The 26,202-nt window shown below is 50.4% G+C and overlaps 3 protein-coding genes across 7 annotated transcripts; 1 reads left to right on the forward strand and 2 right to left on the reverse strand.

Annotated features, from left to right (window-relative positions):
- Positions 1-4,445: 4,445 nt before the first annotated feature.
- On the reverse strand, positions 4,446-22,265 carry ZNF48 (zinc finger protein 48). 3 transcript variants are annotated; one of them, XM_072753487.1, is made up of 4 exons: positions 21,734-22,265; positions 9,418-10,353; positions 8,786-8,879; positions 4,446-7,057 (listed from the first exon to the last, which is right to left on the reverse strand). In XM_072753487.1, exons 3-4 carry the CDS (start codon positions 8,862-8,864, stop codon positions 5,256-5,258), a joined length of 1,881 nt encoding a protein of 626 aa, XP_072609588.1. In that variant the 5' UTR covers positions 8,865-8,879; positions 9,418-10,353; positions 21,734-22,265; the 3' UTR covers positions 4,446-5,255. The 3 variants fall into 3 exon arrangements, with proteins under 3 accessions (XP_072609588.1, XP_025866951.1, XP_025866949.2); XM_026011166.2 differs by lacking the exon at positions 9,418-10,353 and having other exon boundaries at positions 21,734-21,812; XM_026011164.2 differs by lacking the exons at positions 9,418-10,353; positions 21,734-22,265 and adding an exon at positions 9,047-9,365.
- SEPTIN1 (septin 1) lies at positions 18,169-22,173 on the forward strand. 2 transcript variants are annotated; one of them, XM_072753488.1, is made up of 11 exons: positions 18,169-18,215; positions 18,392-18,488; positions 18,576-18,662; positions 18,874-18,997; positions 19,292-19,426; positions 19,521-19,638; positions 20,459-20,560; positions 20,680-20,779; positions 21,016-21,181; positions 21,427-21,517; positions 21,623-22,173. In XM_072753488.1, the coding sequence occupies exons 1-11, from the start codon at positions 18,213-18,215 to the stop codon at positions 21,707-21,709; spliced, it is 1,110 nt and encodes a 369-aa protein (XP_072609589.1). In that variant the 5' UTR covers positions 18,169-18,212; the 3' UTR covers positions 21,710-22,173. The 2 variants fall into 2 exon arrangements, with proteins under 2 accessions (XP_072609589.1, XP_072609590.1); XM_072753489.1 differs by having other exon boundaries at positions 18,178-18,215; positions 18,398-18,488.
- Positions 22,266-22,388: 123 nt separating the features above from the next.
- MYL11 (myosin light chain 11) lies at positions 22,389-24,689 on the reverse strand. 2 transcript variants are annotated; one of them, XM_072753490.1, is made up of 7 exons: positions 24,541-24,689; positions 23,832-23,927; positions 23,523-23,598; positions 23,215-23,319; positions 23,030-23,108; positions 22,678-22,726; positions 22,389-22,586 (listed from the first exon to the last, which is right to left on the reverse strand). In XM_072753490.1, exons 1-7 carry the CDS (start codon positions 24,541-24,543, stop codon positions 22,482-22,484), a joined length of 513 nt encoding a protein of 170 aa, XP_072609591.1. In that variant the 5' UTR covers positions 24,544-24,689; the 3' UTR covers positions 22,389-22,481. The 2 variants fall into 2 exon arrangements, with proteins under 2 accessions (XP_072609591.1, XP_025867180.2); XM_026011395.2 differs by having other exon boundaries at positions 23,832-23,981; positions 24,541-24,599.
- Positions 24,690-26,202: the final 1,513 nt, after the last annotated feature.

The raw sequence follows: 26,202 nt of genomic DNA on the forward strand, positions 1-26,202 counted from the left end.
CCAAATCCAGAAGGTCAAATCAGTCCACAGAAGTATCCTGTTTGACCCTCAGGGTATTTTTACTTTTAAAAGTTAGTTTTTAAAAAATAGAGGTCTTTTACACATTTTAATCTCCCACATTTAAAAATTGGGATATTTTGGGGACGCCTGGGTGGCTCAGTAGTTGAGCATCTGTCTTTGGCTCAGGTCCAGATCCAGGAGTCCCACATCAGATTCCCCACAGGAGGCCTGCTTATCCCTCTGCCTTTGTGTCTGCCTCTCTCTGTGTGTCTCACATGAATAAATAAATAAAATCTTTTTTAAAAATGGGATATTTTGTATAAAGATCTGTATTTCTCACTTCTCTTGAAAAAGGTACCCATTTCTCCCATTTTATGAATGGGGCAACTAAGATTCAGAAAGGAAAGAAAAGAGAAATAACATTCAGTAAGTGCTTGTGATCCTTATGTCTCTTTATAACAGCCCTGTTGGGATCAATAATATTGTCTCCCTCTGACAAATGAATCAAAGCTTAAAGAATTTAAGTAATTTGCTCAAAGTCACAAAGCTGGTAAGTCAAAGATTCCAACGCTCATGCTCTTTCTTTTGCACCAAATTATCTTTCAGAAACGAAAATTACATGAGGAAATTGGTGGCAGAGCCAGGACTCAAACTTGAGTCTCAGTCTTCAGAGGCCAGGGCATAATTCGGATGTTGGGATTACATCTGGCTCAAAATTTTTGCTTTTCCTCAGAGCAAGGAAAAGGGGCAAGTGCCTGGATACTTAAACTCAAGATCTCCAATACCCACTTCGGTTGTGTGGGCCCTACTATGTGCCTGGCACCATTCTAGGTATTGGCGATGCAGTAGTGAACAAAACAAAAATCTTGGCTGCTATGGAACTTTTAAGAGTGTAAAAAATGTAAACAAGTAAATCAACAAGATGATTGCAGATAAAGAAATTAATAGGGCAAAAAAAAAAGAAATTAATAGGGCAAGATGATACAATAGAGTGGCTGTAGTTGGCGGCTTATTTCTCCTGTTTTATTTTTATTTTTATTTTTTAGGGGGGGTGGAAGGAGAGGCAGAGGGAAAAGGGAGAGAGAGACTCTCAAACAGACTCCCTGCTGAGGCTGGAGCCACACGCTAGGCTCCTTCTTGAGACCCTGAGATCATGACCCTGAGATCATGACCTGAGCTAAAGGCAAGAGTCAGGTGCTTAACCTACTGAGTCACCCAGGTACTCCTTGGGGGCTGCTTTTATGTGGGTAGGGAAGGCCTCTCTGAGGAAATAGTACTGGAAATGAATCTTGAATTATGAGAAAGGATTAGCCATTTGAAAATCTGGAGGAAATGTGTTCTAGACAGAACTGCAGAGGCCTAAGGTGAGAATAAGCTTGGCATATTTGAGGAACAGAAAGAAGGTTAGTGTGGCTAGAGCCAAGTGAATTAGCAAGGGGAAATGTAACATGAGAGATGGAGGAGAGGTAGGGAGGAGCCAGGTGGCTGGAACCCCACTTCAAAAGGCAAGACCTGCTTGCCCTGATTCGATCAGTGAGGAGACTCAGCTGGGAACAGTGAAAGTCACCATGGGAAGGGTCTCCCGCTATGGGAGGCTTGGAATAGATGCTTGCAGAAGGAGGAAAAGGACTTCTGTCCATTTGCTCTACGAACATGTACAAGTATATACCTGAAGTCAGATCTAGTTTCTGTTCTTAAGAATCTCATAGTCAAGAGCACCTCGGTGGCTCAGTTAGTTGGTTAAGCGTCTGCCTTCAGTGCAAGTCACAATCCCAAGGGTCCTGGGATGGAGCCCAGCGTCAGGCTCCTTGATCAGTGGGGAGCCCACTTCTCCCTCTGCCTGCCCCTCCCCCGCTCTCTTTCTCTGTCAAATAAATAAATGAATAATCTTAAAAATCATAGTATGGTAAAAAAGATTGTGATAAAAAATATAAATATATATGAATAAATATAAATATATACATATGAAAGGAAAAGCTAAGATGAGTGAATAACTGAATAGCCCCCTTGGAAGGGAGTGGTTATTGGGTGCAGGCCTGGCTGAGGACATAAATGTGAAAGACCTTCAAAGATGAGTAGGAGTTGGCCTTATTGACAAGGAGGTAGCAGCTTGAGGGACTCTAAAATCTTGTGAAGAGCACATCATGTTCCAAGGACACTGTTCATCAAAGTATTTAGTGAGGCTTGTGTGCCAGGCTCCTGTTGGCACTGAGAGGTAGAAAGTTGAATTTGGAAAAGTCTTTATTCTACACCTCATTGCTCTGCATTTTGCTATTTACCTTCAGACTCGCTAGAACTTTACTTCTGTTCTTGAATGCCCAAGGATTTAGGAGCATGCTCTTCTCTCTGCCTGGAAGACTCTGGCTCCTATACCATCCCCCACTCCTTTCTTAGCTTACTCCAAGTCAGTCCTTAGATCTAAACATAGCTGCCAGGCAGCCTGGGTGGCTCAGCGGTTCAGCGCCTGCTTTCCGCCCAGGGCGTGATTCTGGAGACCTGGAATCGAGTCCCACGTCGGACTCCCTGCATAGAGCCTGCTTCTCTCTCTGCCTCTCTCTCTCTCTCTGTGTCTCTCATGAATAAATAAAAATAAAAATAATAAAATCTTAAGAAATATAAACAGAGCTGCCACTTGTTTAGGGAGGCCTTTCAAACAGGTAGGATTCTCTTCTGTATGTATGGTTCCTGCATAGTCTTTCCTACACTTGTAATAATTTGTTCAAAGTCTGTGTTCTCCATAAACACCGAAGGCAGAGACTTTGTTTTATTCATCCTTCTATCCCCCATACTCAGCACAGGGTAGGTAATGTAGTTGAGTGATTATTTATCCTTAAGCAGTTCTTAGTTTCAAGTGCTCAGAAGAAGTAGATTCTAACTCAGGCTGGAAGTTCAGGGAAGGCTTCAGGAAGAAAGTCATCCTTGAAGTGTTCTGACTTGCAGATGTTAACAAGTGGGTGGGGGTAGAAGTGGGGATGAGCATTCCAGGGAAAGGAAGCAATATTTAAGAAGCGCAGGGCTGAAACCACACAAGTGGAAGATCTTGAATACCAACCTGAATGCCGAGGAGTTAGGTTTTACAGAGGAGACATGTGGAGATATGGCAGGGTTTTTATTTTTTTTTATTTTATTATTTTTTTTAAATTAATTTTTATTGGTGTTCAATTTACCAACATACAGAAAAACACCCAGTGCTCATCCCGTCAAGTGTCCCCCTCAGTGCCCGTCACCCATTCCCCTCCAACACCCGCCCTCCTCCCCTTCCACCACCCCTAGTTCGTTTCCCAGAGTTAGGAGTCTTTACGTTCTGTCTCCCTTCCTGATATTTCCCAACATTTCTTTTCTGGCAGGGTTTTTAATAGCGGAGTGACACAGATGTAATTTTACAAAGTTCACGGCAGGCGGGCTTGGAGGCAGACTGGTTGGGAGGGGGAACACGGAAACCAGCAGGGGCGATGTTCCAAACGCCCGCAAAGGCCTCCATTCAGGCCTACGGGGGGCAGGGGGTGTGCACCTAAGGACCGAAGCCGCCAAGAACCCCAGGCCTGAATGCAACATTCTAGGGTATCGAGTGTGTCTAACAACCTTGGCAGAGGTGGGAAGACCGGGAAGAAGGGCGCCGCAGGCGGCTTTCACTGGTTTCCAGGGAAGCCCGACCGATGGTTCAGATCTCGCGAGAGCTTCTGAGGTGGGGGGCGGGGGGGGCGTTCCCCCGCCGAGACTGGCAGAGACGCCGCGCCGGCTTGGTTGCCAAGCAGTCTCGTACTCCTTTCTTAGGTGGGTGAACTGCCCTCGTCTTTTTCGTCCCTGGCCAATCAGGTCAGTTCCTCTTTCCCTTCCTCCCTACTGGCGGCCTCCTCGGAAAAAGCCAGGAATTGGGAATCTTGCTTCTAGTGACGCGTGGATCGCTGGGAAAATATGGTTGATTTTTCCAGGGGATAAAGAGGCATCCTCCCTTGGGACTATACAGTCAAGTGACCTGTTTCTCGACAAATAAAAAAGGGTCTCAGGGAGGCGGGGTTTCCCAGGAGGCAGAGCCTCAGCGTCGGGGACCTCTGCGCCTGCACTACACAGACGGCCATCTTCCCCCACCTGTCGCCACAGCAACAGCGCTCACCGACCTGCCCCTCCGCTCCCCCGCGTCCCCCAGCCCACCCCGTGGCGCCGCGCGTTTTTCCTTTTAGGGGTCGCGCTGTGCGTTGTGGCGTAGGTGGCGCCTGTGGGTACCCCGAACGCAGGTCTGGGCATCAGCTGACAGACCTGGTGACCGTTTCTTTCAACCAGATGTCACAGCTAGAAAGCGGCGGCCTATTCCAACTTTTTAATTTGACGGGCTCAAAGAGGGCAAGAGACCCTCACAAGTTTACACATGGCTTCACCTGTGGTGAGGCTTTGACGTCTTTTCTACCCCTCACCCTGCACACATACACACAAGCACAGAGTCCAAGTTTCAGACAAGAAAATTTATTGGTGAGGAGATACATGGAGATGTGGCTGTCCTGCCTTGGAGCTTCCCTGGCCTCTCCTCACTCCAGTCCTGCTCGTCTCCCAGCCAGTTTGTCTCTGCTGATGTCCACCAGGACCTGGGCTTGGCGTGGAGCGTAGGACCTTCTGCGGTCTCTGGTCCGTTCTGCCAGTGTCCAGGTGTCAGGGCGGGTTGGGGTTCTCCAGGCAGATAAGATCTGGGCTGTCCAAGGGTGTCCCACTGGTTGACCATGTCCCGTGGCCTGAGCCTGGGTACTGCGATCCACAGAGCAAAGCTCTGCCCATCAGAAGGTTCAAGATGCCCCTGACTTTCTACCACCCGAAACTCCTTAAGTCTTACTGTTGCAGTTGATAAGGTCAAACGAACCCTGTTTGGTGCTGGCCAGGGTGCTGGTCTCCTAGGGGCAAGGTTGTGTGGGATCAATTCTTAACAGGTTAAGAGGCAGCAGATTTTAGAGTTTTTTAAGGGCCCTCAGGCTAAGGCCAGTTTATTCATTCAATAAGTATTAAGTGCCTACACTATTCAGAATATGAGGCAGTGTTCTAGAAGCTGGGGGTATAGACCACACTGTCAAGGTCCTGACTGAGCCCAGCCAGGACAGTTTCCTGAGCTTCAAGGTCATTGTCTCCAATCTCTATTTCTAACTATTCACTCCTTTCTCCCATTTCTTCCCCTCTTCTCCCTCCCACCACCTCCCCGGCCCTTTATTCTCTGCTTAAGCAGCAGATACCCTCCCTTTGGTCTCCTGGGCTTCCACCTTCCCTGGACCCTATTACTCCAGTCCTGTTGGTGGCTCCTCCTTAAGGGGCCTTGACTGACCATCCCCTGTCCCGAAGGGCCTCAGGACCAAGTGCCCACGCTGGTGCTTGATGCGGGCCGAACTGTCACCAAAACCTTTGCCACACTCTGCACACTTATATGGCTTCTCCCCAGTATGTGTTCGCCTATGTTTGACCAGATCTGAACTCCGGGGAAATTCCTTCCCACAGAAGCTACACACATGGGGCTGACTGGGTCCAGAGGGCTGGGCTCGGACTCGGGGTCGAGGGGCTGTGGATGCTGGGCCAGGGGGGTTATGTGGCCTCAGGAGAGTGGATGGTGGTGGTGGCCGAGCCCGTTCACCTCGGTGGGTGCGGAGGTGCTTGACTCGGGCCGAGCTGTCAGCAAAACCCTTGCCGCATTCAGGGCAGAGGTAGGGCTTCTCCCCTGTGTGCACACGATGGTGTTTCACCAGGTCCGAGCTTCGGCGGAAGCCCTTGCCACACTCAGGGCACTTGTGTGGCTTGTCACCTTCCAGGGGTGGGGGAGGCTCCCCAGCCTGTGGGCCCCCAGGCTCTGGTTCCAAGCCAGGCAGGCCAAAAGGCCCATCACCTGAGTGTGAAGGGCTTCGAGGTGTCAGAGGGGGGCTCGTGCCAAGAGGAGGTGGGGGTGGGCTTGAGCTGGGGGGTGGGCTGGGGATCAGGGGAGCCAAGGGATAGCCTGGGAAGCTGAAGTCCTGGGGCTCCATATGAGTGAGGCGGTGGCGGAGAAGGGTGGAGCTGAGGCTGAAGGTGCGGTCACATTCAGGGCAGGCGTGAGGCCTCTCCCCACTATGGGTGCGGAGGTGTTTGACCCGGGCAGAGCTGTCAGCAAAGCCCTTGCCACACTCAGGGCATAGATAGGGCTTCTCTCCTGTATGCACCCGCAGGTGCTTCACCAGGTCTGAGCCCCGGGCAAACTCCTTTCCACACACATCACAGCCAAAAGGTTTGGGCCCCAAGTGACTGCGCTGGTGGCTCAGAAGGCTGCAGCTGAGCACAAACCTTTTACCACAATCGGTGCAGATATATGGCTTGTCCTGGGCCTTGGGCCCCTGTGTGGCTGCTGTGGCTGCTCGAGAAGGCTGCTGTCTGGGCACCACGGGCCGGGGAGGCTGCTCCCCTCGGTGTGTCCGCTGGTGCTTTATGCGAGCAGAACTGTCACCAAAGCCCTTCCCACAGATGCCACACTTGTAGGGCTTCTCACCCGTGTGTGTTCGCTGGTGTTTCACCAGGTCAGAACTCTGCCGGAAGCTCTTGCCACATTCACCGCAAATAGTGGGGCGCTCACCAGCCGGGATCCTGGATCGAGGAATCTTTGGGGGGCCTTGGGCTGGTGGCCGGGCTCTGTAGGGTTTTTCACCACTATGAGTTCGCTGGTGTTTGATACGGGCAGAGCTATCCCCAAAGCCCTTGCCACACACCGCACACTTGTAGGGTTTCTCCCCAGTATGGGTCCGCTGGTGTTTCACCAGATCTGACATCTGCCGAAAGCTCTTGCCACACTCACCACACACGGCAGCCCGATCACTAGCCTGGCCCCAACGTGGCTCTCCCAGGAGCCGGGGACCTCCGTCCCGAGCCTGAGGTTTTCCTGGTACCTCTCTCTGGACCCACAAGTCATCCCAGGTCTGGATGCCTTCAGGTTTGAGAGAGGCATTTCCTACTTCATGACCTGGGGCCAAATCTTCCTCTTCCTTGAACCCCAAGTCATCCTCCTGTGGGGTATGTTCAAACTCATCCGGCTGAGAAATCTCCACATTCTCACTCCCTATACCTGGGGAAAGAAAAGGGAATAGTAGACCCTGCCCTTTGGCTCAGCCCCTATCTTTGATAGCAACTTCCCCAGGAACTCTTCCTTGACAATCTGTGGTTACAAGGATGTCTCTCTTCTCTAAACTTCTGAAACACTTATTGCTGCATCTCATTAACAATTGGTAATTTATAACACGCCCTTAATATGTGCCAGTCACTGATCTAAGCATCACTGAAGACTTGCAAACAATGCTATTAGATATTCCTCCTCCTTCTCCCATTTTATAGAAATGAACACTCAAACAATTTAAGTCACTTCTCAAGGTTATAAAGGTTAGAAAGGAGGGACACCGGGCGGCTCAGCGGTTGAGCGTCTGCCTTCTGCTCAGGGCGTGATCCCAGTCTGGGTATCAGGCCCCGCATAGAGCTCCCTGTGGGGAACCTGCTTCTCCTTCTGCCTATATTGCTGCCTCTCTCTCTCTCTCTGTCTCTCATGAATAAATAAACAAAATCTTTAAAAAAAAAAAAAGGTTAGAAAATAGCAAAGTCACATTTCTAACTCAGGTCTGTCCAATTCCCAAGCCTGTGTTAACGATGCATGAACAATATACTGTCTCTATTTGAAAAATCTAATATTTGTTATTTCTCTTATACCTTTTTTAAAAAAGATTTTATTTATTCATGAGAGACAGAGAGAGGCAGAGACACAGGCAGAGGGAGAAGCAGGTTCCCCACAGGGAGCCCGATGCGGGACCTGATACCCGGACTGAGATCACGCCCTGAGCAGAAGGCAGACGCTCAACTGCTGAGCCACCCGGGCGTCCATCTCATTTTTTTTTAAAAAGAATTTATTTATTCATGAGAAGGCACCGAGAGAGAGGCAGAGACACAGGAAAAGGGAGAAGCAGGCTCCATGCAGAGAGCCTGATGCAGGACTCAATCCTGGGACCCTAGGATCATGCCCTGAGTCAAAGGCAGATGCTCAACTGCTGAGCCACCCAGGCGTCCCAGGGTGCCCCTCTCTTATATCTTCTTATATTAGCTCATTCTGTAATTTATTACTTCATTCCCCTTGTGTGTACCTGAGAGGACCCAGACACACACCTGTCCCTCAAAATGCGTAGGGTTGGTAGAGAGATAAGATCAAGCACAAATAATTATAATTGTGGGCTCAGAATAACTGCTCTCAGGAGAGAGAAGAAATAAGGAGATAGGGCCAAGTTTTCACAGCACAGAAAAGAGTAAACCATGGAGAGGAATGGAAGATAAAGCTGGAAAGGATGTTGGGATTAGATTAAGCATGTAAGGCCCAGACCAAACACTAGGCTAAGGCTTTTGATTAGTAGGCAGAAGGGAGCTAGGGAAGGTGTCTGAGAAGGAACCAGGATTAAATGTGGACTTGGATCAAGGTGGCTGCTGAGTGCATCACTGAAGAGAAAAGGGATGTGGGGAGGCTGTTGCAATTGTCAGGATGAGATAAAACGAGCCCTGAAGTAGGGCACAGGCAGTGAAGCTGGTGATGACTGTCCAGGAGCCCGGAGAGTCCTTAAGATGAAGCCCCTCAACCGCCTGACGCACAGTAGGTGCTCAGAAACGCTAGCTCCCTAACCTTGGCTTTTCCTCCCCTCCCCCTCCCACTGGAAGCACAGTTCATGTCCGATTTTTCCAGGTCTCGGCTAAACAGAGCCCGGCACCGGAGTCCCCACCCGGCCTTTACCTGCTCCTGGCGGCGCACCGCCCCGGGCCTCACCTGTGCGGGCGCTTCTCAGCTGCTCCCTCTCCTCTGCGCCCTGGAGATCCGGGCCCCAGGGCTCCACCGCGCGCTCCATCGCCCGCACGCCGCCCTGAGCAAGGGGACAGACACAATCCCACGGTCACACAGCCATGTGCGGCCCGCGGCGTCCTGCCGCTGCCCTCTGCCGGTCAGCACGGGCACCGGACAGCGGCCGGGTCCGAGGTGCGGGGCGCGGTCCCCGGTGACCCCCGCCCGCGCCGCCGGCCGCCCCTGCACCTGCTGTTCCTTCCGGCCCGCAGCGCCCCCTTCTCCTCCTGGCCGCCTCTGACTATGCCACCCCGGCGCCCTCGCGAGCTCCTCGGCGGGGCTCCGCTGCCCGAGCCGCTGGCGGCCCCGGGACGCGGGCTCCGCGCCAAATGGGGAGGGGGCTCGGACCCAGGCGTCCCGGGGGCGGCCGCCGGGGGCGGGGACGGGAAGCGGAAGCGCGGGGCCGCACCGAGCCGCTCTAGGACCTGGGAGGAGCTGCATGCCTGTGGGGGCCGCCCGCGTCCTCCCGAGCTCGGTGGCCGGCGGGAGGCCGCAAGCCGCGGACAGGGCTACTCTAAGCCGAGGACAGTTGCCCGAACTCGGTGGTATTAACCATGTACCTGCTGGGCTGGAGCCGGGTGATGAGGGCCGAAGACTCTTCCTAATTGTCGCTGTGTCGGGCCACCCGCGCCGATCTCCGGGGCTGGCCGACCGCGCCAGCCACCCCGGTCCGGAGAGACAAAGAGAGATCCGAAGACTGACCCAGGGAAAGGGGTGGGGGAGAGACCAAGGCAAACAAAGGGCGGCGGAGGGCGGCGGAGACCCCAGACGGGGCGGGGGCGGGGCGCTGAGACAGGAAACAAAGCGCGGCCGGTCCGAGAGGCCTAGAGCCGGGGGTAGGGTGGGAAGGGGGGCTGGGCTAGGGAGAGACCGAGGCCGGAGCAGCCGGTAGAGGGGTGGGGAGGGGGCTGGGCTAGGGGAGACCGAGGCCGGAGCAACCGGTAGAGGGGTGGGGAGGGGGCTGGGCTAGGGGAGACCGAGGCCGGAGCAACCGGTAGAGGGGTGGGGAGGGGACTGGGCTAGGGGAGACCGAGGCCAGAGCAGCCGGTAGAGGATTTGAGGCCGGCGCCAAAGAAATGATGGGGAGAGGGGGCCAGTTGAAATCAGGCCAGGGGCCTGGAGCGGAGACCCTGAGCCAGAGACTCACCAAGTCGTAACCCAAGAGCCCCGAGTCAGAGGACACAAAGGCAGAGAGAGACCGAGAGACAGCGGCGGCCCAAAAAATATAGGAGCAAAAGCTTGGCCGCCGAAGACAAAGAGGTGTAGAAACAAGAGATAGATACAAAGTCACTGAAGCACAGTCGGAGGAGCTATAAGAAGAGCAAGGGAGGGACGCCTGGGTGTCTCAGTGGTTGAGCTTCTGCCTTTGGCTCAGGGCGTGATCCTGGAGTCCTGGGATTGAGTTCCACATCGAGCTCCCCGCAGGGAGCCTGCTTCTTCCTCTGCCTGCGTCGCTGCCTCTCTCTCTGTGTCTCTCATGAATAAATAAATAAAATCTTTAAAAAAAAAAAAAAAAAGAGGAAGGGAATCTGGAGAGAAGCAGGCCCAGAGGCAGAGGAACAAAAGACAGTGAAACAGGCAGAGACAAAGAGAGACACAAAGAAAGAGCCCATGGGGAGACTAGGGGACAGGTCGACAACCCCACAAAGGCCAAACCTAAGAAGGAGAGCCTAAAACATTAAACCCTGGTTTCCAGTTTGGTGCCACCATGGCTGAGTCTGTGTTCCAGGGGACCTGGGGTGTGATCCCCGGTATCTGTACTCTGAGCCAGCTTGTCTTTGGTGAAGAGGGGAGTGCCTGAGAGATGATCTGATGATAGGGAGGGGTGACAGATTTGTATATTAATTCACATTTAATTAGCACCTTAATGCAAAGCCAAAAGTTTGGGATAAAGAGATGAAACACATGTAAGATTCGTCCTTGGATGCCACCAGTTTACAGGGGCAAGTATGCCAATCATGAAAAAGAAAAGAATTATAGGGGCATGAAAAAGTTACATGCACCAGTAAAAAGTGTGGGAAGGCAGCAAGAATTCTAAGCTGTGGGAATGGGTCAGCGTAGTTCTGGGTGTCTGGTAGGCATGGATGTTAGACACTGACATCAATCAGCACACACTTATGGATCATCAATATCTAGATGCTGTCTAGGCCCTGAAAATACAAAGAAACTCCTTAGTCCAGTAGAAAATGGAGATATGCAAGTGGTGAGACTTTTTTTTTTTTTTTAAGATTTTATTTATTCATGAGAGACACAGAGGGGTAGAGAGGTAGAGACCTAGGCAGAGGGAGAAGCAGGCTCCATGCAGGGAACCAGATATGGGACTCTATCCCGGTACTCTGGGATCATGCCCAGAGCCAAAGGCAGACGCTTAACCACTGAGCCACCCAGGCATCCTGATGAGACAGATTCTATACCAACCTGATGAACAAAATATGATAGTGCAGTGCAGAGAGAGAGAGACCTGTAGAGTTTAGTAGCTGTGGACTCTGCCTTTACAGCCATTCCTGCAGGCTGATTCCTGACCTTGTCATTTACTATTGTTTGACCCTAGGGAAATTACTTCTTTTCCTAAACTGTAAAATGGGGAGGATAATAGCCAATTTGAATGGTTCAGGATTAATATCTGTTGTATGCGTAAAGTGCTTAGCCAAAGATAACAGCTTTTACTTTTTTGGGTGGAGCAACCAAGAAAGAAGATGGCATTTTTGAGCCAATCCTTTCAGAACAGCTAAGGTTTCAGCAAAATCCAGAGTGGGCTAAAGTGGGGGCTGAATAAAGAACTCAGGCAGAGGGAATGAAATGAACAGTTGCCTACACACTATTTGAAAACCTGCTACGTGCTAGAAGCCTGAGATCCAAAGATGGTGAAGACCTATCCTCAAAGAGAAAAACAGAATAGTTGTGTTTTAATGTGTCATGAGTTTACATAATAGGAAGGCAAAGGAAGCTAAAGATAGAATGGTACGTTTAGTTGTATTCTGGGGGCCCACCATGTGCCAGGTCCTTGTTTTGTTTTGTTTTGTTTTTTAATTTTTTATTTATGAAAGTCACAGAGAGAGAGAGAGGCAGAGGGAGAAGCAGGCTCCATGCACCGGGAGCCTGACGTGGGATTCGATCCTGAGTCTCCAGGATCGCGCCCTGGGCCAAAGGCAGGGATCCCGTGCCAGGTCCTTGTGATGGAAAACAGAGATAAGGGGGTACCAAATGGCAAAAAGCCAGCCACTCTTGGAGAACCTTCTGAAAGGTGGCCAGCCTATATACCATACTCACTCACAGAACTAGCTAGAGAAAGCCTGGACTTCTTAGGTCTGGGTGGCGCAGCGGTTTGGTGCCTGCCTTTGGCCCAGGGCGCGATCCTGGAGACATGGGATCAAATCCTACGTCAGGCTCCCGGTGCATGGAGCCTGCTTCTCCCTCTGCCTGTGTCTCTGCCTCTCTCTCTCTCTCTCTCTCTCTCTCTGTGACTATCATAAATAAATAAAAATTTAAAAAAAAAAAAAAGATACAGAAGCCCTTCCAGGGATGCCTGGTGGGGCCATCAATAGCTATGCAGGTTTAATGGCAAGATGAAAAATAAATAATCCAGATGATTAAATGAGAAAATACCTATCTACCATATACTGCCCCATAGGAATCTCAAGGTAGGATCTTCCTTTCTCTGAGCAGGCCCCAAACCTTATTGTATGGATGATTAGACATAATTTGTTGGAGTAATAAGCATGTAAATGAATATTGTGTCACTAGTAATTCATGTCATCTCTGCAAGCTAAGAGCCTGTTTATGCAATTTGTTAATATTCACAAATGCCTTAAATATGTCCTTTGACTCAGTAATTCACCTTATAGAAAGGCCTAAGGAAATGGTTGGACAAGTACACAATGATGGCACCACAAACATGTCCATCCCAGCTCAGCATTGTTTATCACTGGGAAAAATGGGAATCAATCTAAATACTAAACTTTTATAAAAATGATGATATATATGGCCAATAGACATGAAAAGATGCTCGACATCACTGATCATCAGGGAAATGCAAATCAAAACTACAATGCTATTTTACCTCACACCTGCCAGAATGGCTAAAATCAGCAACACAAGAAACAAGTGTTCACAAGAAGGTGGAGAAAAAGGAACCCTCATGCACTATTGGTGGGAATTCAAACTGGTGCAGCCACTGTGGAAAACAGTATCAAGTTTCCTCAAAAAGTTAAAATAGAACTATCCTGCAATCCAGCAATCCCACTACTGGATATTTAACCAAAAAATATAAAAACATCAAAGGGATACATGTACCCCAATGTTCATAGTAGCATTATCCACAATGGCCAAATTACGGAAGCAGCCCAAGTGTCTACTGATAAATGAATGGATAAAGAAGATGTGGTGTGTATATATAATGGTTATTACTCAGCCATAAAAAAGAATGAAATCTTGCCTTTTGCAGCAACATGACGGAGCTAAAGTATAATGCTAAGGGAAATAAGTCAATCATAGAAAGACAAATATTGTTTCACTCACGTGGAATTTAAGAAAATAAGCAAAGGGGAAAAAGAGAAACAAGCCAAGAAACAGACTTTTAATTATAGAGAACAAATTGATGGTTATCAGAGGCAGAGAGGGACTAAACAGATGATGGGAGGCTAAGGAGTGAACTTGTGTTGAGCACTAGGTAATGTATGGAATTGTTGAATCATGTTGTATACCTGAAACTAATAACACTGTATGTTAGCTGGAATTAAAACAAAACTTTGAGAAAAAAAAAAAGAAAAGAAAAGCCACTCTATATCAAATTGTTAAATGTCATCCTCATAAAAATAAATGAATGTTAAAAATTATAAATATTTATTATAGAAAGATATATAGAACATATGCAGTGATAAAAATAGGATTCCAAACAAAGTTATAGTATGATCCTAGTTTTGTAAATATGTTTATTCATATTTAAAGGGATGAGAGAAAATCTAGAAGGATAAAAATCAAAATGGGGTTATATCATGGTAGTGATATTAGATGCATATATATTTTTTTAAGATTTTATTTATTCATAAATAAATTCATAAATAAAATGAATACTACTGTGTTACATACTGTGTTCTTACAATAAAATAAGCTGGAGAAAGGAAAATGTTATCAAAATCATAAGAAGGGGTGCCTGGGTGGCTCAGCCAGTTAAGCATCTGATTTTGGCTTGGGTGTTGATCTTGGGGTCCTAGATTGAGTCCCGTATTGAGTCAGGTCATGATATTGGAGTCCTGGGATTGAGTCCAGTATTGAGCTCCTCATCAGCGGGGAGTCTGCTTGTTCCTCTCCCTCTGCCCCTCCCCCTGCTCCTGTGCTTGTGCTCTCTCTCAAATAAATAAAAATCTTTAAAAAGGGGGGGGGGATCCCTGGGTGGCTCAGCGGTTTCGCGCCTGCCTTTGGCCGGGGGTGCAATCCTGGAGTCCCGGGGTCGAGTCCCACATCAGGCTCCAGGAATGGAGCCTGCTTCTCCCTCTGCCTGTGTCTCTGCCTCTCTCTCTATGTCTATCATAAATAAATAAAAATAAAAATAAATCTAAAAAAAAAAAGGAGGGGTGCCTGGGTCGTTCAGTTGGTTAAGCATCTGCCTTCTGCTCAAGTCAGGATCATGAGGTCCTGGAATTGAGCCCCAGTATCAGGCTTCCTGCTCAGTGGGGAATCTGCTTCTCTCTTTCCCTCTGCCCCTCCCCCAGCTCATGCTCTCGTGTGCTCTCTCTCTAATTAATAATAAATGAAATCTTTTAAAAAATAAATTAAAAATTAAAAAAAGAATATCATGGGATGCCTGGGTGGCTCAGTGGTTGAGCATCTGCCTTTGGCTCCAGTCGTGATCCTGGGGTCTTGGGATGGAGTCCTGCATTGGGCTCCCCACGGGGAGCCTGCTTTTCCTTCTGCCTGTCTCTGCCTTTCTCTGTGTGGGTTTCTCATGAATAAATAAAACCCTTTTTTAAAAAGATTTTTTATTTATTTATTCATGAGAGACACACACAGAGAAAGGCAGAGACACAGGCAGAGGGAAAAGCAGGATCCCTGCAGGGAGCCCGATGTGGGACTCCATCCCAGGACCCCAGGATCATGTCCTGAGCCAAAGGCAGATGCTCAACCACTGAGCTACTCAGGTGTCCCTAAATAAATAAAATATTTTTAAAAGAAAAGAAACTCATAAGAGAAAAATACCTTTATAGTACTGTATTCATTGAAGAAAAAATCTGCATACAAAAGGACACCCCCCCACACCACCACCACCATCATCACAGTTGAAAGCTGTGTTGTTCTGGGGTCAAACGTACTCCTGGAGTGCAAGGAGGGAGGAGCTCAGAGTTTTAATTAAGACTTTAGGCCTGCTCAGCTTGATAAGAAATGCAGGAGGAAGGGTTTTGGAGTGAGGAGGGGTATAATTATCCCTTCCCTTAGCTTCTCGAAGTCCTCTGTTTATCTCCTTGTTGCACTACGTTTTTAGCACCAGTGCTCTGTGGCACACTTACCTGTGGCTGTCTCTGGCTCCCCAGAGGGCCGAAACCCTGACTGATCCTCTGTCTACATCCTCAGCAAGGGGCAATCACTAGATTTGAGATGGTGGCACTGTCACACCCCTCTGCCCAAGTAATGCTAGCAATAGCTAGCATTTTCTGTGGGAGCTCATCTCATACATTGGATACTGAACTAAGAGCTTTATGTCTATTAGGCCGTAAAATCCCCATTGTGACCCTAAGCGATAGAATTATTAATTTAATATTTAAGGGATGCCTGATAGCTCAGCAGTTGGGGGTCTGCCTTCAGCTCCGAGCATGATCCCGGAGTACTGGTATGGAGTCCCACATCGGGCTCCCTGCATGGGGCCTGCTTCTCCCTCTGCTTCTGTCTCTGCCTCTCTCTCTGTGTGCCTCTCATGAATAAATAAATAAAATCTTTTTAAAAAATTATTTATTTATTCATGAGAGACACAGAGAAAAAGGCAGACACAGGCAGAGGGAGAAGCAGGCTCCCAATGGGGAGCCTAATGCGGGACTGAATCCTAGGACCCCAGCCTGAACGAAAGGCAGACGCTCAAACACTGAGCCACCCAGGTGTCCTGAGCATGCAACTCTTGATCTTGGGGTCATGGGTTTGAGCCCCATGTTGGGTGTAGAGATTACTTTAAAAAAATAAAAAAAGAAAAAAGCTTTAAAAAGCTTTTAAAAAATAGTGCTGGGGACGCCTGGGTGGCTCAATGGTTGAGTGTCTCCCTTTGGCTCAGGGTGTGATCCTGGAGTCACAGGATGGAGTCCCATATCAGGCTCCCTGCATGGGGCCTGCTTCTCCCTCTGCCTGTGTTTGCCTCTTTCTCTGTGTCTCTCATGAATAAATAAATACCTTTTTTTAAAAAAAGATTTTATTTATTTATTCATGAGAGACACACAGAGAGAGGCCGAGACACAGGCAGAGGGAGAAGCAGGCTCCCAATGGGGAGCCTGATGCAGGACTGAATCCTAGGACCCCAGCCTGAACGAAAGGCAGATGCTCAACCACTGAGCCACCCAGGTGTCCTGAGCATGCAGCTCTTGATCTTGGGGTCATGGGTTTGAGCCCCATGTTGGATGTAGAGATTACTTTAAAAAAATTTTTTTTAAAAAAAAGCTTTTAAAAAATAGTGCTGGGGGGCAACCCCAGTGGCACAGCGGTTTAGTGCCACCTGTGGCCCACGGTGTGATCCTGGAGACCTGGGATAAAGTCCCACATCCGGCTCCCTGCATGGAGCCTGCTTCTCCCTCTGCCTGTGTCTCTGCCTCTGTGTGTGTGTGTCTCTATGAATAAATAAATTTTAAAAATCTTAAAAAAAAGTAGTGCTGGGGACGCCTGGGTGGCTCAACGGTTGAGTGTCTCCCTTCGGCTCAGGGTGTGATCCTGGAGTCCCAGGATGGAATCCCATATTGGGCTCCCTGGGGGAGCCTGCTTCTCCCTCTGCCTATGTCTCTGCCTCTCTCTCTGTCTCTCATGCATAAATAAATAAAATTTTAAAAAATAGTGCTGAATGAAAAAGTTAACAAATATGTATTCATATATATAGTCATTTGTGTAAACATGCACTGTATACTACACATTTTTCATTTTTTTTAAGGTTTTTCTTTTATTTATTTATTCATGATAGACAGAGAGAGAGAGAGAGAGGCAGAGACACAGGCAAAGGGAGAAGCAGGCTCCATGCTGGGAGCCCGATGCAGGACTTGATCCCATGACTCCAGGATCGCGCCCTGGGCCAAAGGCAGGTGCTAAACCACTGAGCCACCCAGGGATCCCCACTACACATTTTTCAAAATGCATACACACCAAAAAATCACACACAGAAGCACATTAGGGTCCTGGGATGGAGCCAGGCTTTGGGCTCCTGCTCAGTTGGAAGACTGCTTCGCCCTTTCCCTCTGCTGCTCACTTGCTTGTGCTGTCTCTGTCTCTCAAATACATAAAATCTTAAAAAAAAAAAAAAAAAAAAGAATCCCTTGCATGAAGGGGTACCTGGGTGGCTCAGTCAGTTAAGTGTCTGCCTCCAGCTCAGGTCATGATCTCAGGGTTCTGGGATGGAGCCCCCCCCCCAACCGGGCTCTCTGCTCAGTGAGGAGCATACTTTTCCCTTTCCCTCTGCTTGCCACTCTATGTACTTGTGCTTTTTCTCTATCAAATAAATAAATAAATTATTTAAAAAAAGAAAAAGATAAAGAACCAATTGCATGGGGAAAAAAATGAATCAGGGGCACCTGGGTGGCTCAGTGGTTGATCATCTACCTTCAGCTTAGGGCGTGATCCTGGGATTCTGAGATTGAGTCCTGCATTGGGCTCCCCATCCAGGAGCCTGCTTCTCCCTCTGCCTATGTCTCTGCCCCTCTGTCTGTGTCTCTCATGAATAAATGAATAGAATCTTTAAAAAAAAATCAATTGCATGAGCTGGTAAGGAAAATTGATGGCTCCTTCCACCCCTAATCCTGTTAAGACTTTTGGTCCACTTAGACTCTGGGAACTTTTTTTTCACCATCTCAGTCAAAGCCTCATCTCACTTACTAAAGACACCAATCTGCTTCCTTCCTCTCTGCCTATACCCCACCTATACCCCACTGTGATGGGGTCACAGTGGGGGCTTGGAATAGGGTGTGCAGAGAACTGAGGTGTTGAAGCTTCCCAAGAGGGCATAGCCAAAGGGATCCAGAAAGTGAGAACTCCCAGGTTTTCTTGGTCTTGGCTTTCCCCACCAGTTCGAGCATCTCAGCTTCCTACATTGCCCGCCCCCTTATTTGCCACACTCAACTTCCTGCCCCACCAGAGGAAGTGGGGAGAGACAGCAGGTGCAGCGACAGCTAGCAGGGCCATGGTAAGTCCTTCTGCCCAGGAATACAGGCATCTTTGCCCTCAGCCCCCAAACCCCGGAGTAGACAGGCCCAAGTCAACCCATGGTAGGCTGACTTCTCCTCACTCCCAAGGAGAAGTCAGCTTACACTGGGGGCCCTGCCTGCCGCTCCCAGCAGCCTCATACTGTCTGCCCCCTAGCAACAGGACAAGGAGTATGTGGGTTTCGCCGCCCTCCCCAATCAGCTGCACCGCAAGTCCGTCAAGAAGGGCTTCGACTTCACACTCATGGTGGCAGGTCTGATGGGTTTGGGACAGGGGACTGGGTCCTCAAGAGACCCTGGCTGTCTCCTCACCTGACCAGGTGGGTCTGTCCTGTCCACAGGGGAGTCAGGCTTGGGAAAATCCACCCTCATCAACAGCCTGTTTCTCACCAATCTCTATGAGGACCGGCAACTGCCAGAGGCCAGCGGTAAGACCCTCCTGTCCTCTCCAGGTCCTCTGTCTCCCCTATCCCCAGGTGGCACTCATCTGGGTCTCCCCTGACTTTTTGGGGGCACTCGGGTAGCTCAGTGCTTTTCTGAGACTCCCCTGAAAAAATGGGTGGGGGCAACTGGGATTCTGAGAAAGGAAACCTGGCTCAGACCCCTGCGAAGCTCCCTGACCACTTCTCATCCCCACAGCTCGCTTGACACGAACACTGACCATCGAGCGGCGGGGTGTGGAGATCGAGGAGGGGGGTATTAAGGTGAAGCTGACAGTGGTGGATACACCTGGCTTTGGGGACTCCGTGGATTGTTCAGACTGGTGAGAACAACGGAAGGAGCGCGGGCTAAGCTTCCCCATGTGGCTACTCTGTGAAGGCTGAGGGGTCAGTTACAGGACTGGTCTGCTCTGCCCCTGCCCTCCCCAAAAGGTGGGTCTGCATCTGGTGGCCATGTGGCTTCCCAACAGCTGACCTACACCTCATCAATCTCCTTTGATGTCTTTGGTTAGAGCCCAAGAAACTAGTTCCCACCTCCAGGGTCCTGGCTAGCTTCCACCCCTTCCCTGCCCTGTGGCCCCTCCCCTCTGACTGTTCTCTCTTGCCCCACACCCCAGCTGGCTGCCTGTGGTACGCTTCATTGAGGAGCAATTTGAGCAGTATCTTAGGGATGAGAGTGGCCTGAACCGGAAGAACATTCAGGATTCCCGTGTCCACTGCTGCCTCTACTTCATCTCACCCTTTGGCCGAGGGTCTGGGGGACACCCTCGAGGGTTGGGGTATTGGGAAGGGACAGGGAGGGTTTCCGTGGCCTAAGGCTGAGCCTTGACCAATCACTCCATGCAGGCTCCGGCCCCTAGATGTGGCCTTCCTCCGGGCAGTGCATGAAAAGGTCAACATCATCCCAGTCATTGGCAAAGCAGATGCCCTGATGCCTAAGGAGACCCAGGCTCTCAAGCAGAAGGTATGTGTGGTTACCTCCGATCTTTGGCCCTACATGAAGCCAAAAGTTGTTATCAAACCTGAAATCAGCTTTGACTTCTTTGATCTTGGGAAAGGAAGCAAAATGAGTCAAACCACACTGCAGGAGAGAGTTTCTGAGGAAGGTGGGTAGTAAGCTGGCTGAAGAAGCTGGAGGCTCGGAATAGAATCCCTGGACTGGTTGCTTGGCTAAGGCCTGTCTGAGGGTGGCAGCAAGGAATGATGACCCCCATCTTAACTTCAGAGCCCTCTCTCATCACTGTTTCTGCTTAGGCCTCTCTCTCTTGTGCTTTTGGTATTTGCCTCATCGTATAATCTTCCCAGGCCCCAGTCATCCCTGTTAGGGTGTCTTTGTCTCTTGTTCACCATATATATCTCTCTCATTATCTGAGGTGTTTTTTTTTTTTTTTAAGATTTAAAAAAAGTATTTTTTTAATTAAAAAAAATTTTTTAAGCCCAACAAGGGGCTTGACCTCATGACCCTGAGATCAAAACCTGAGCTGAAATCAAGTCAGATGCTTCACCCACCGAGCCACCCAGGGGCCCCAAGATCTTAAGTAATCTCTACACCCAACGTGGGGCTTGAACTCACAACCCTGAAGTCAAAAGTCACATGCTCTACTGAGTGAGCCAGCCCAGGCACCCTTCTGAGATTTTGGTTTGGGGCCTCCTGTATGTCACCATCTGCCTTTCATGTCACCTGCCTCTGACCACCTGGTACCTTATCTCACTGTCTCCAGCCATGCAGTGTCTGCTGCTCACAGCCTCTGTTTCTCACTGTCTGAGCATCTGTCTGCTCCTAGATCAGGGACCAGTTGAAAGAGGAAGAGATCAACATCTACCAGTTCCCCGATTGTGACTCTGATGAGGATGAGGACTTCAAGAGGCAGGATGCAGAGATGAAGGTAAAGATGTAAAGGAGGATGGGGCAAAGAAGCCGGGGCTGTGGCTGCAGAGGTGGAGGTTGACAACGAGGTTTCTGCCCAAGAGGGGCCACCAGTGATCCCTGACTCCTGCCTTTCAGGAAAGCATCCCTTTTGCAGTCATTGGTTCCTGCGAGGTAGTGAGGGATGGTGGGACCCGGCCTGTGAGGGGACGCCGCTACTCCTGGGGTACCGTGGAGGGTGAGTAAGGTGGGCACGCTTTCTGAGGCCAGCGGGGAGCCCAAGACGCCTCTGAGTCAATGGCACCCAACATGTAAAGTTGGGGTGATCTCTGGTCCCGGGGATCCTAAGAGCCAAAAGAGGGATCCTTGGACTTCAGACCCTCACCTAGACGGGGGCAGGAATCTGGGCAGACTCGACCAGGCCCAGTAGGGCTAGACCCGAAGGTCCCTGACACTCGCCGGTCCGCCCCTCAGTCGAGAACCCACATCACTGCGACTTCCTGAACCTGCGACGGATGCTGGTGCAGACACACCTGCAGGACCTGAAGGAAGTGACCCACGATCTTCTCTACGAGGGCTACCGGGCGAGCTGCCTACAGAGCCTAGCCCGGCCTGGGGCTCGCGATCGAACCAGCCGTAGGTGAGAGCCTGACCTGAGTCCTAGGGACTCCCAAGGCCTGGCCCTCACTGTCCCGGACCCGGCCTTCATCATCCAGACCACTCTCCCAGAATCTTTCCCTATCCACTTTGTTTATGGCATTGAAAGGACATGGCCCCGCCTCCTAGACCGACCCCAACCTCGCCCGCCCCACGCCCCGCGCGGCTCCTGCAACCATTAACCGAGGGTCCCGCCCTTGATTCCTTGTCCCTTTCCCCGCCTCCTAGTAAGCTCTCCCGCCAGAGCGCCACAGAGATCCCGCTGCCCATGCTGCCTCTGGCCGAGACAGAGAAATTGATCCGTGAGAAAGATGAAGAGGTGAGCAAGTACCTCGCTCTGCCCCAACCCCCCAGAACCCCAAGTCTTCTTCGAAGTCCCTCCATGGCCTCCCCGTCCCACCGCCTACAATCTTGCCCCGCACAGCTGCGCCGCATGCAAGAGATGCTGGAGAAGATGCAGGCCCAGATGCAGCAAAGCCAGACTCAGGGAGAGCAATCGGACACTCTCTGAGGACCCCGCCCGGCCCTGCTTTACCTCGGCTCCGCCTTCAGTCGGTTCCCGTCCAATCCTGGAGCCTGCGAGACCCAACTCGGCTCCGGGCTCTCGGGCTAAGAGGTTCTCCCAATGCCGGGTTTGTGGTCCCGCCTTTGGCCACACCCCATGGCCACGCCCCAGCTTTCAGCCCCGCCCCTAGCCCCCCCACCCCCTTCACTCAAGCTGTGACTTCAGTAAAATGAGTTTCAGGGCGCCGGAGTGGCCCAGTACGTTAAGCGTGAGGCTCTTGAGTTTGGCTCAGGTCATGATCTCAGGGTATAGAATCCAGTAGGCGGGGGGGAGGAAGGGGGGGGAGGCGGGTCCTGCTCAGCGGGGGTCTGCTGGAGATTTTTCTCTCTCCCTCTCCTCCCTCTGCCCCTCCCCTTGCTCGCGCCTGCGCTCTCTCTTTCAAATAAATAAATGGGTAAATATTAAAAAAACAAGTAGTTTCCCTGAAACCACCAGAGTCTTACTTTCCCAGCGGGAGTAAGTGGCGGGTGTAGCGGATGTAGCGGATGGAACCGCCCCACCCGGACCCCAGGCCTCCGGGCCACTATTTACTCATCGGCTGGGCGCTGGCTTGGGGCCAGGCAGTGTTTCAGGCCAGCTTCCCACCCGAGTCCCTCTCCCACAAACGCACTGAAAGCGCCGCCGCTAATAAACAAAGACCAGTTTAGTTTTATTAGGAGTCGGGGTGGGGGTCGGACTGGCAGGAAGGCGTTGGCCCGCAGAAGCCTAAGAGGGTCCCCTACTCCTGGTCCTTGGCGTCGCCATGCGTGATGACGTAGCAAATGTTCTTGTAGTCCACGTTGCCTCCCACGTCGGGGGGGAAGGCTGCCCACATGTTCTTGATCTGCGGAAAGATTCAGGGGCGGCGTCTCCTACCGACTCCGTATGCTCCCCTCCCCCCTCCCTCTGCTTCTCCCGGCCCCTCCCCTGCTCACCTCCTCCGGGGAGAAGCGGTCACACTGCGTCGTAAGCAGCTCCTCCAGGCTGCGGAGAGGTGACATATGGGGAGTTGAGATTGGGCTTCGTGGTTCCTTTCCAGTCCCTCCCACCTCATCCTGGTTGCCATTCCTGGTATCAACTTGAAAACCGAAGTCATTCCAGATCCCTCACTGGTCTCCCAGTCTGGCCTTCTCGGTTTGGCTCTTCCCCTCTCATATGTGCTGTGATAGTGTAATCCTATTGCCCATTTCCACAGTCCTAATTTTTCCCTTATCCTCTCTTTTATACCTAAGCTTTGGTAAGAATTTAAGGAGGCTTTCTGTGTTTGAGCTGGAAAGGGTCACTTACAACTGCTTCTTGATGGTACCCTTCCCCTCAGGGTCCAGGACCTTGAAGGCTCCAGTGATCACATCCTCAGGGTCCGCTCCTGGAAGGTCAGAAGGCACGTGAAGCAGAAGGGTTTCTGAAGGTTCTGTCCCTGAAAGTTGTGGGTAGGGGCATCTGGGGGCTTAGACCCAGGACATTTCATTCACCTTTAAGCTTCTCCCCAAACATGGTCAGGAAGACAGTGAAGTTGATGGGACCACTGGCTTCCTTCATCATGGCATCTAGCTCCTCATTCTTCACATTGAGGCGCCCTGGAGTAAGGTGGGGGAAGCTGGAGTGAGATCTTTCCGACAAGGGTTGGTTGATCCTTCCCATAAATTCAGATCATCCCACCCATTTTTTCTTCTGGGTGGACTGAGGTCCTGGGGTGGAACTGGCAGGGCTGAAACCCAAGGCTCCTGAATTCCCAGTACTCTCCAGCCTTGAGTCTTTATGGGTAGGAGAAGGGGCTCACCCATGGCTGCGAAGGTGTCCCGCAGATCTTCCTTGTCGATAATGCCATCACGGTTCTGGTCAATTACCGTGAAGGCCTGTGGAAGGCAGGGGTAGGGAGGGATTAGTTCCCCTGTGGCCAGGCTTCAGCATCCCTAGCCCAGGCAGATCAGATTCTGGCCCCTTGCCAGCTGTTCTCCTACATGCCAAGCAGGGTGGGAAGCAAGGAATTCTAAACCCTTCCCCTCCCCCTAAACAGGTGCACATTCCAGGGAGAGGTGGCAAGGGGTGCCTTTGGTCAGTTTCCAGTCTCCCTTCTCCCCTTACTCACCTCCTTGAACTCCTGGATCTGAGTCTGGTCGAACATGGAGAAGACGTTGGAGCTTCCGCCCTCTGCCACTGCCCTTCTCTTGGCCTTCTTGGGTGCCTGGTGGGGGTGAGGGATGGGCAAAGTGGTCCACGGGTGAATCCCTACATCTCTCTGGAGGCAATGGATTAGATTCAGGGTTCTTTGAGTCATTTTTTTAAAAGCAGCTCTTTTGGTTCGAGGTTTTCCTCTCCTTATGACCTCTTTGCTGAGGGGACTTGTTTTGGTTGCATCCCCAAATTCCTATCCTCCATCCTACCCAGCATGTGGGACTCCTCAACAAATCTCCTTTTCAGTGACCAGAGCTTGTCTCCTCTGAGTCCCAAACCTGCTGTGTGACCCTGATTTGCTCATTCACCCTGTCTGAACCTCTCATGTATAGAATGAGAGTTGGAATCCTTGCCTGACTCTGCCCAGAGGGTTTTAGAAAGGAGTACAGGAAAGTATGCAGCATGCTTTGAGAGAGGTGGGTCTCCTGTGAATGGAGAGTCTTGGCAGATTATCCTTGGTTGGATCACTTAGGCCATCTTTCTGTACGCTCCCCATTAGCAATGCCAAGAAAGGGAGGATTCATCTGTTTCCTCTTACTGGACTGGGAATCAGCTACTTATAAAAAGTGGGGCTGCCTTGAGGTCTGAGGGATCTGGGTAGGAGCTGGGGGATTCTCACTCACCATGGCTTCAGTCTCCTGGGGGCAAGGCAGTGGCTCTGGCTGGGAAGGAGCAGAGTCAGCCTGTGACAGTCCCTCTGGGGTTATATAGTTCTGCCCCAGGGAGCCCTCAACATACCAGGGTAACCTTAGCCCTGTGGGTGCCCACCCCAGATACCAAAATAGCCCGGCTCAGGGCCTCTCCTTTCTTGGAGGGCTGGCAGCAGCTGGAGCTCAGGGAGGGAGGAGTGACTAGGTCTTGGGATGTGTGTCTCACTAGGACCCAGGCAGGAAAGGATGCTCACTTTCCCAAAAGGGGGCTCTAATATGCCAGAGTTCAGAGAGGACCCAAACTAATGCATAGTACTGGGAGAAAGATAAACCTGAGTGGGGTGGCTCCAGATTTATTTATTATTTATTTCTTTAAAAAACATTCCTCATTTTGAAATTAACATTTTTATGTTTCTATTTATTTGTATTTCTTTTAAGATTTTATTTTATTTATTCATAGAGACAGAGAGAGAGAGTGAGGCAGAGACACAGGCAGAGGGAGAAGCAGGCACCACACAGAGAGCCTGACGTGGGACTCGATCCTGGGTCTCCAGGATCACGCCCTGGGCTGCAGGCGGCGCTAAACCGCTGCGCCACCAGGGCTGCCCTTATTTGTATTTTTAAAAAGATTTTTTATTTTTAAATAATTTCTGCACCAAACATGGGCCTTGTTTTCCCCATCCCACAGAACTTGTGGATATGAACACTATGTGGAAACAGTTTAGTGAAATATAATCATTACAATTCATATTTGTGCCCTGCCTTGGTGGACTTACAGTCTACCTGTGGAGGAGACTGGATAAACTAAGAAAATGCCATAACAGCTGATCTGAAAGAAAAAAAAAAAAAAAAGAACAGCTGATCTGGAGCACAGAAGTAGAGGGCATAGCAGCCCTGTCTGAGGATATGGAAAGGATTTTATGAAGACCAGGAGAAGTTAGGTGAAAGTAGAAGGGCAGGCATGCTAAACAGAGAGCACAAATAGGCAAAGACCTGGAGAAGTGAAAGGTCAAGTTGCTAGAATGGTGACAAGGCTAGAGCAGAGGGTATAGGCTAGAGACCAGAGATTGAAGGGTCTTCCATGCCAGGCTGAGGTGAGGGCTAAGAACTTGGGAGCCTTGGAAAAGTTTGAAACTGAAGAACATAATCTAATGTGAGTCTATAATCATTTCATTGGATCCTATTGTGAAAGTTAGAATTCAGAGGAGGGGAGTCAGAGACACCAAGAGAGATGCTAGTTGGTCACTTCCTTCTGGGTGGCTGGAATGGCTAGTGCTCCTTTCCCCATTCTAGGCAAGAACCAGCTCGGCTGCTTGTGTGACTTTGAGGTAACCTCTCCTGGGGAAATAGTGGCTGAGGAAGCCCTGGGAGGCCAAGATTAGCAAGGACACCCATCTCCTCCTTCTCTTGCTCCCTCTAGGACCTGATGTCCTGAGGAAAGTACCTCCTCCTTTTTCCCTCCTCCAGCCTCATGCCAATGCCTCTAAGACATTTTCTTTTCTGGGCTCTGAGGCCCAGCCACCTGTTGTCTCTAAGAGAGAAGGAGCCACCCTAAACTTAGCAGCTGCCCTTGGCCTCCTACACTAGCCTCTCCCTGCTTCCAATGACAGCTGCCTCACCTTATATGGTTACCAG

This window comes from Vulpes vulpes, chromosome 3, assembly GCF_048418805.1.
Source record: "Vulpes vulpes isolate BD-2025 chromosome 3, VulVul3, whole genome shotgun sequence".
NCBI classification, from domain to species: domain Eukaryota; kingdom Metazoa; phylum Chordata; class Mammalia; order Carnivora; family Canidae; genus Vulpes; species Vulpes vulpes.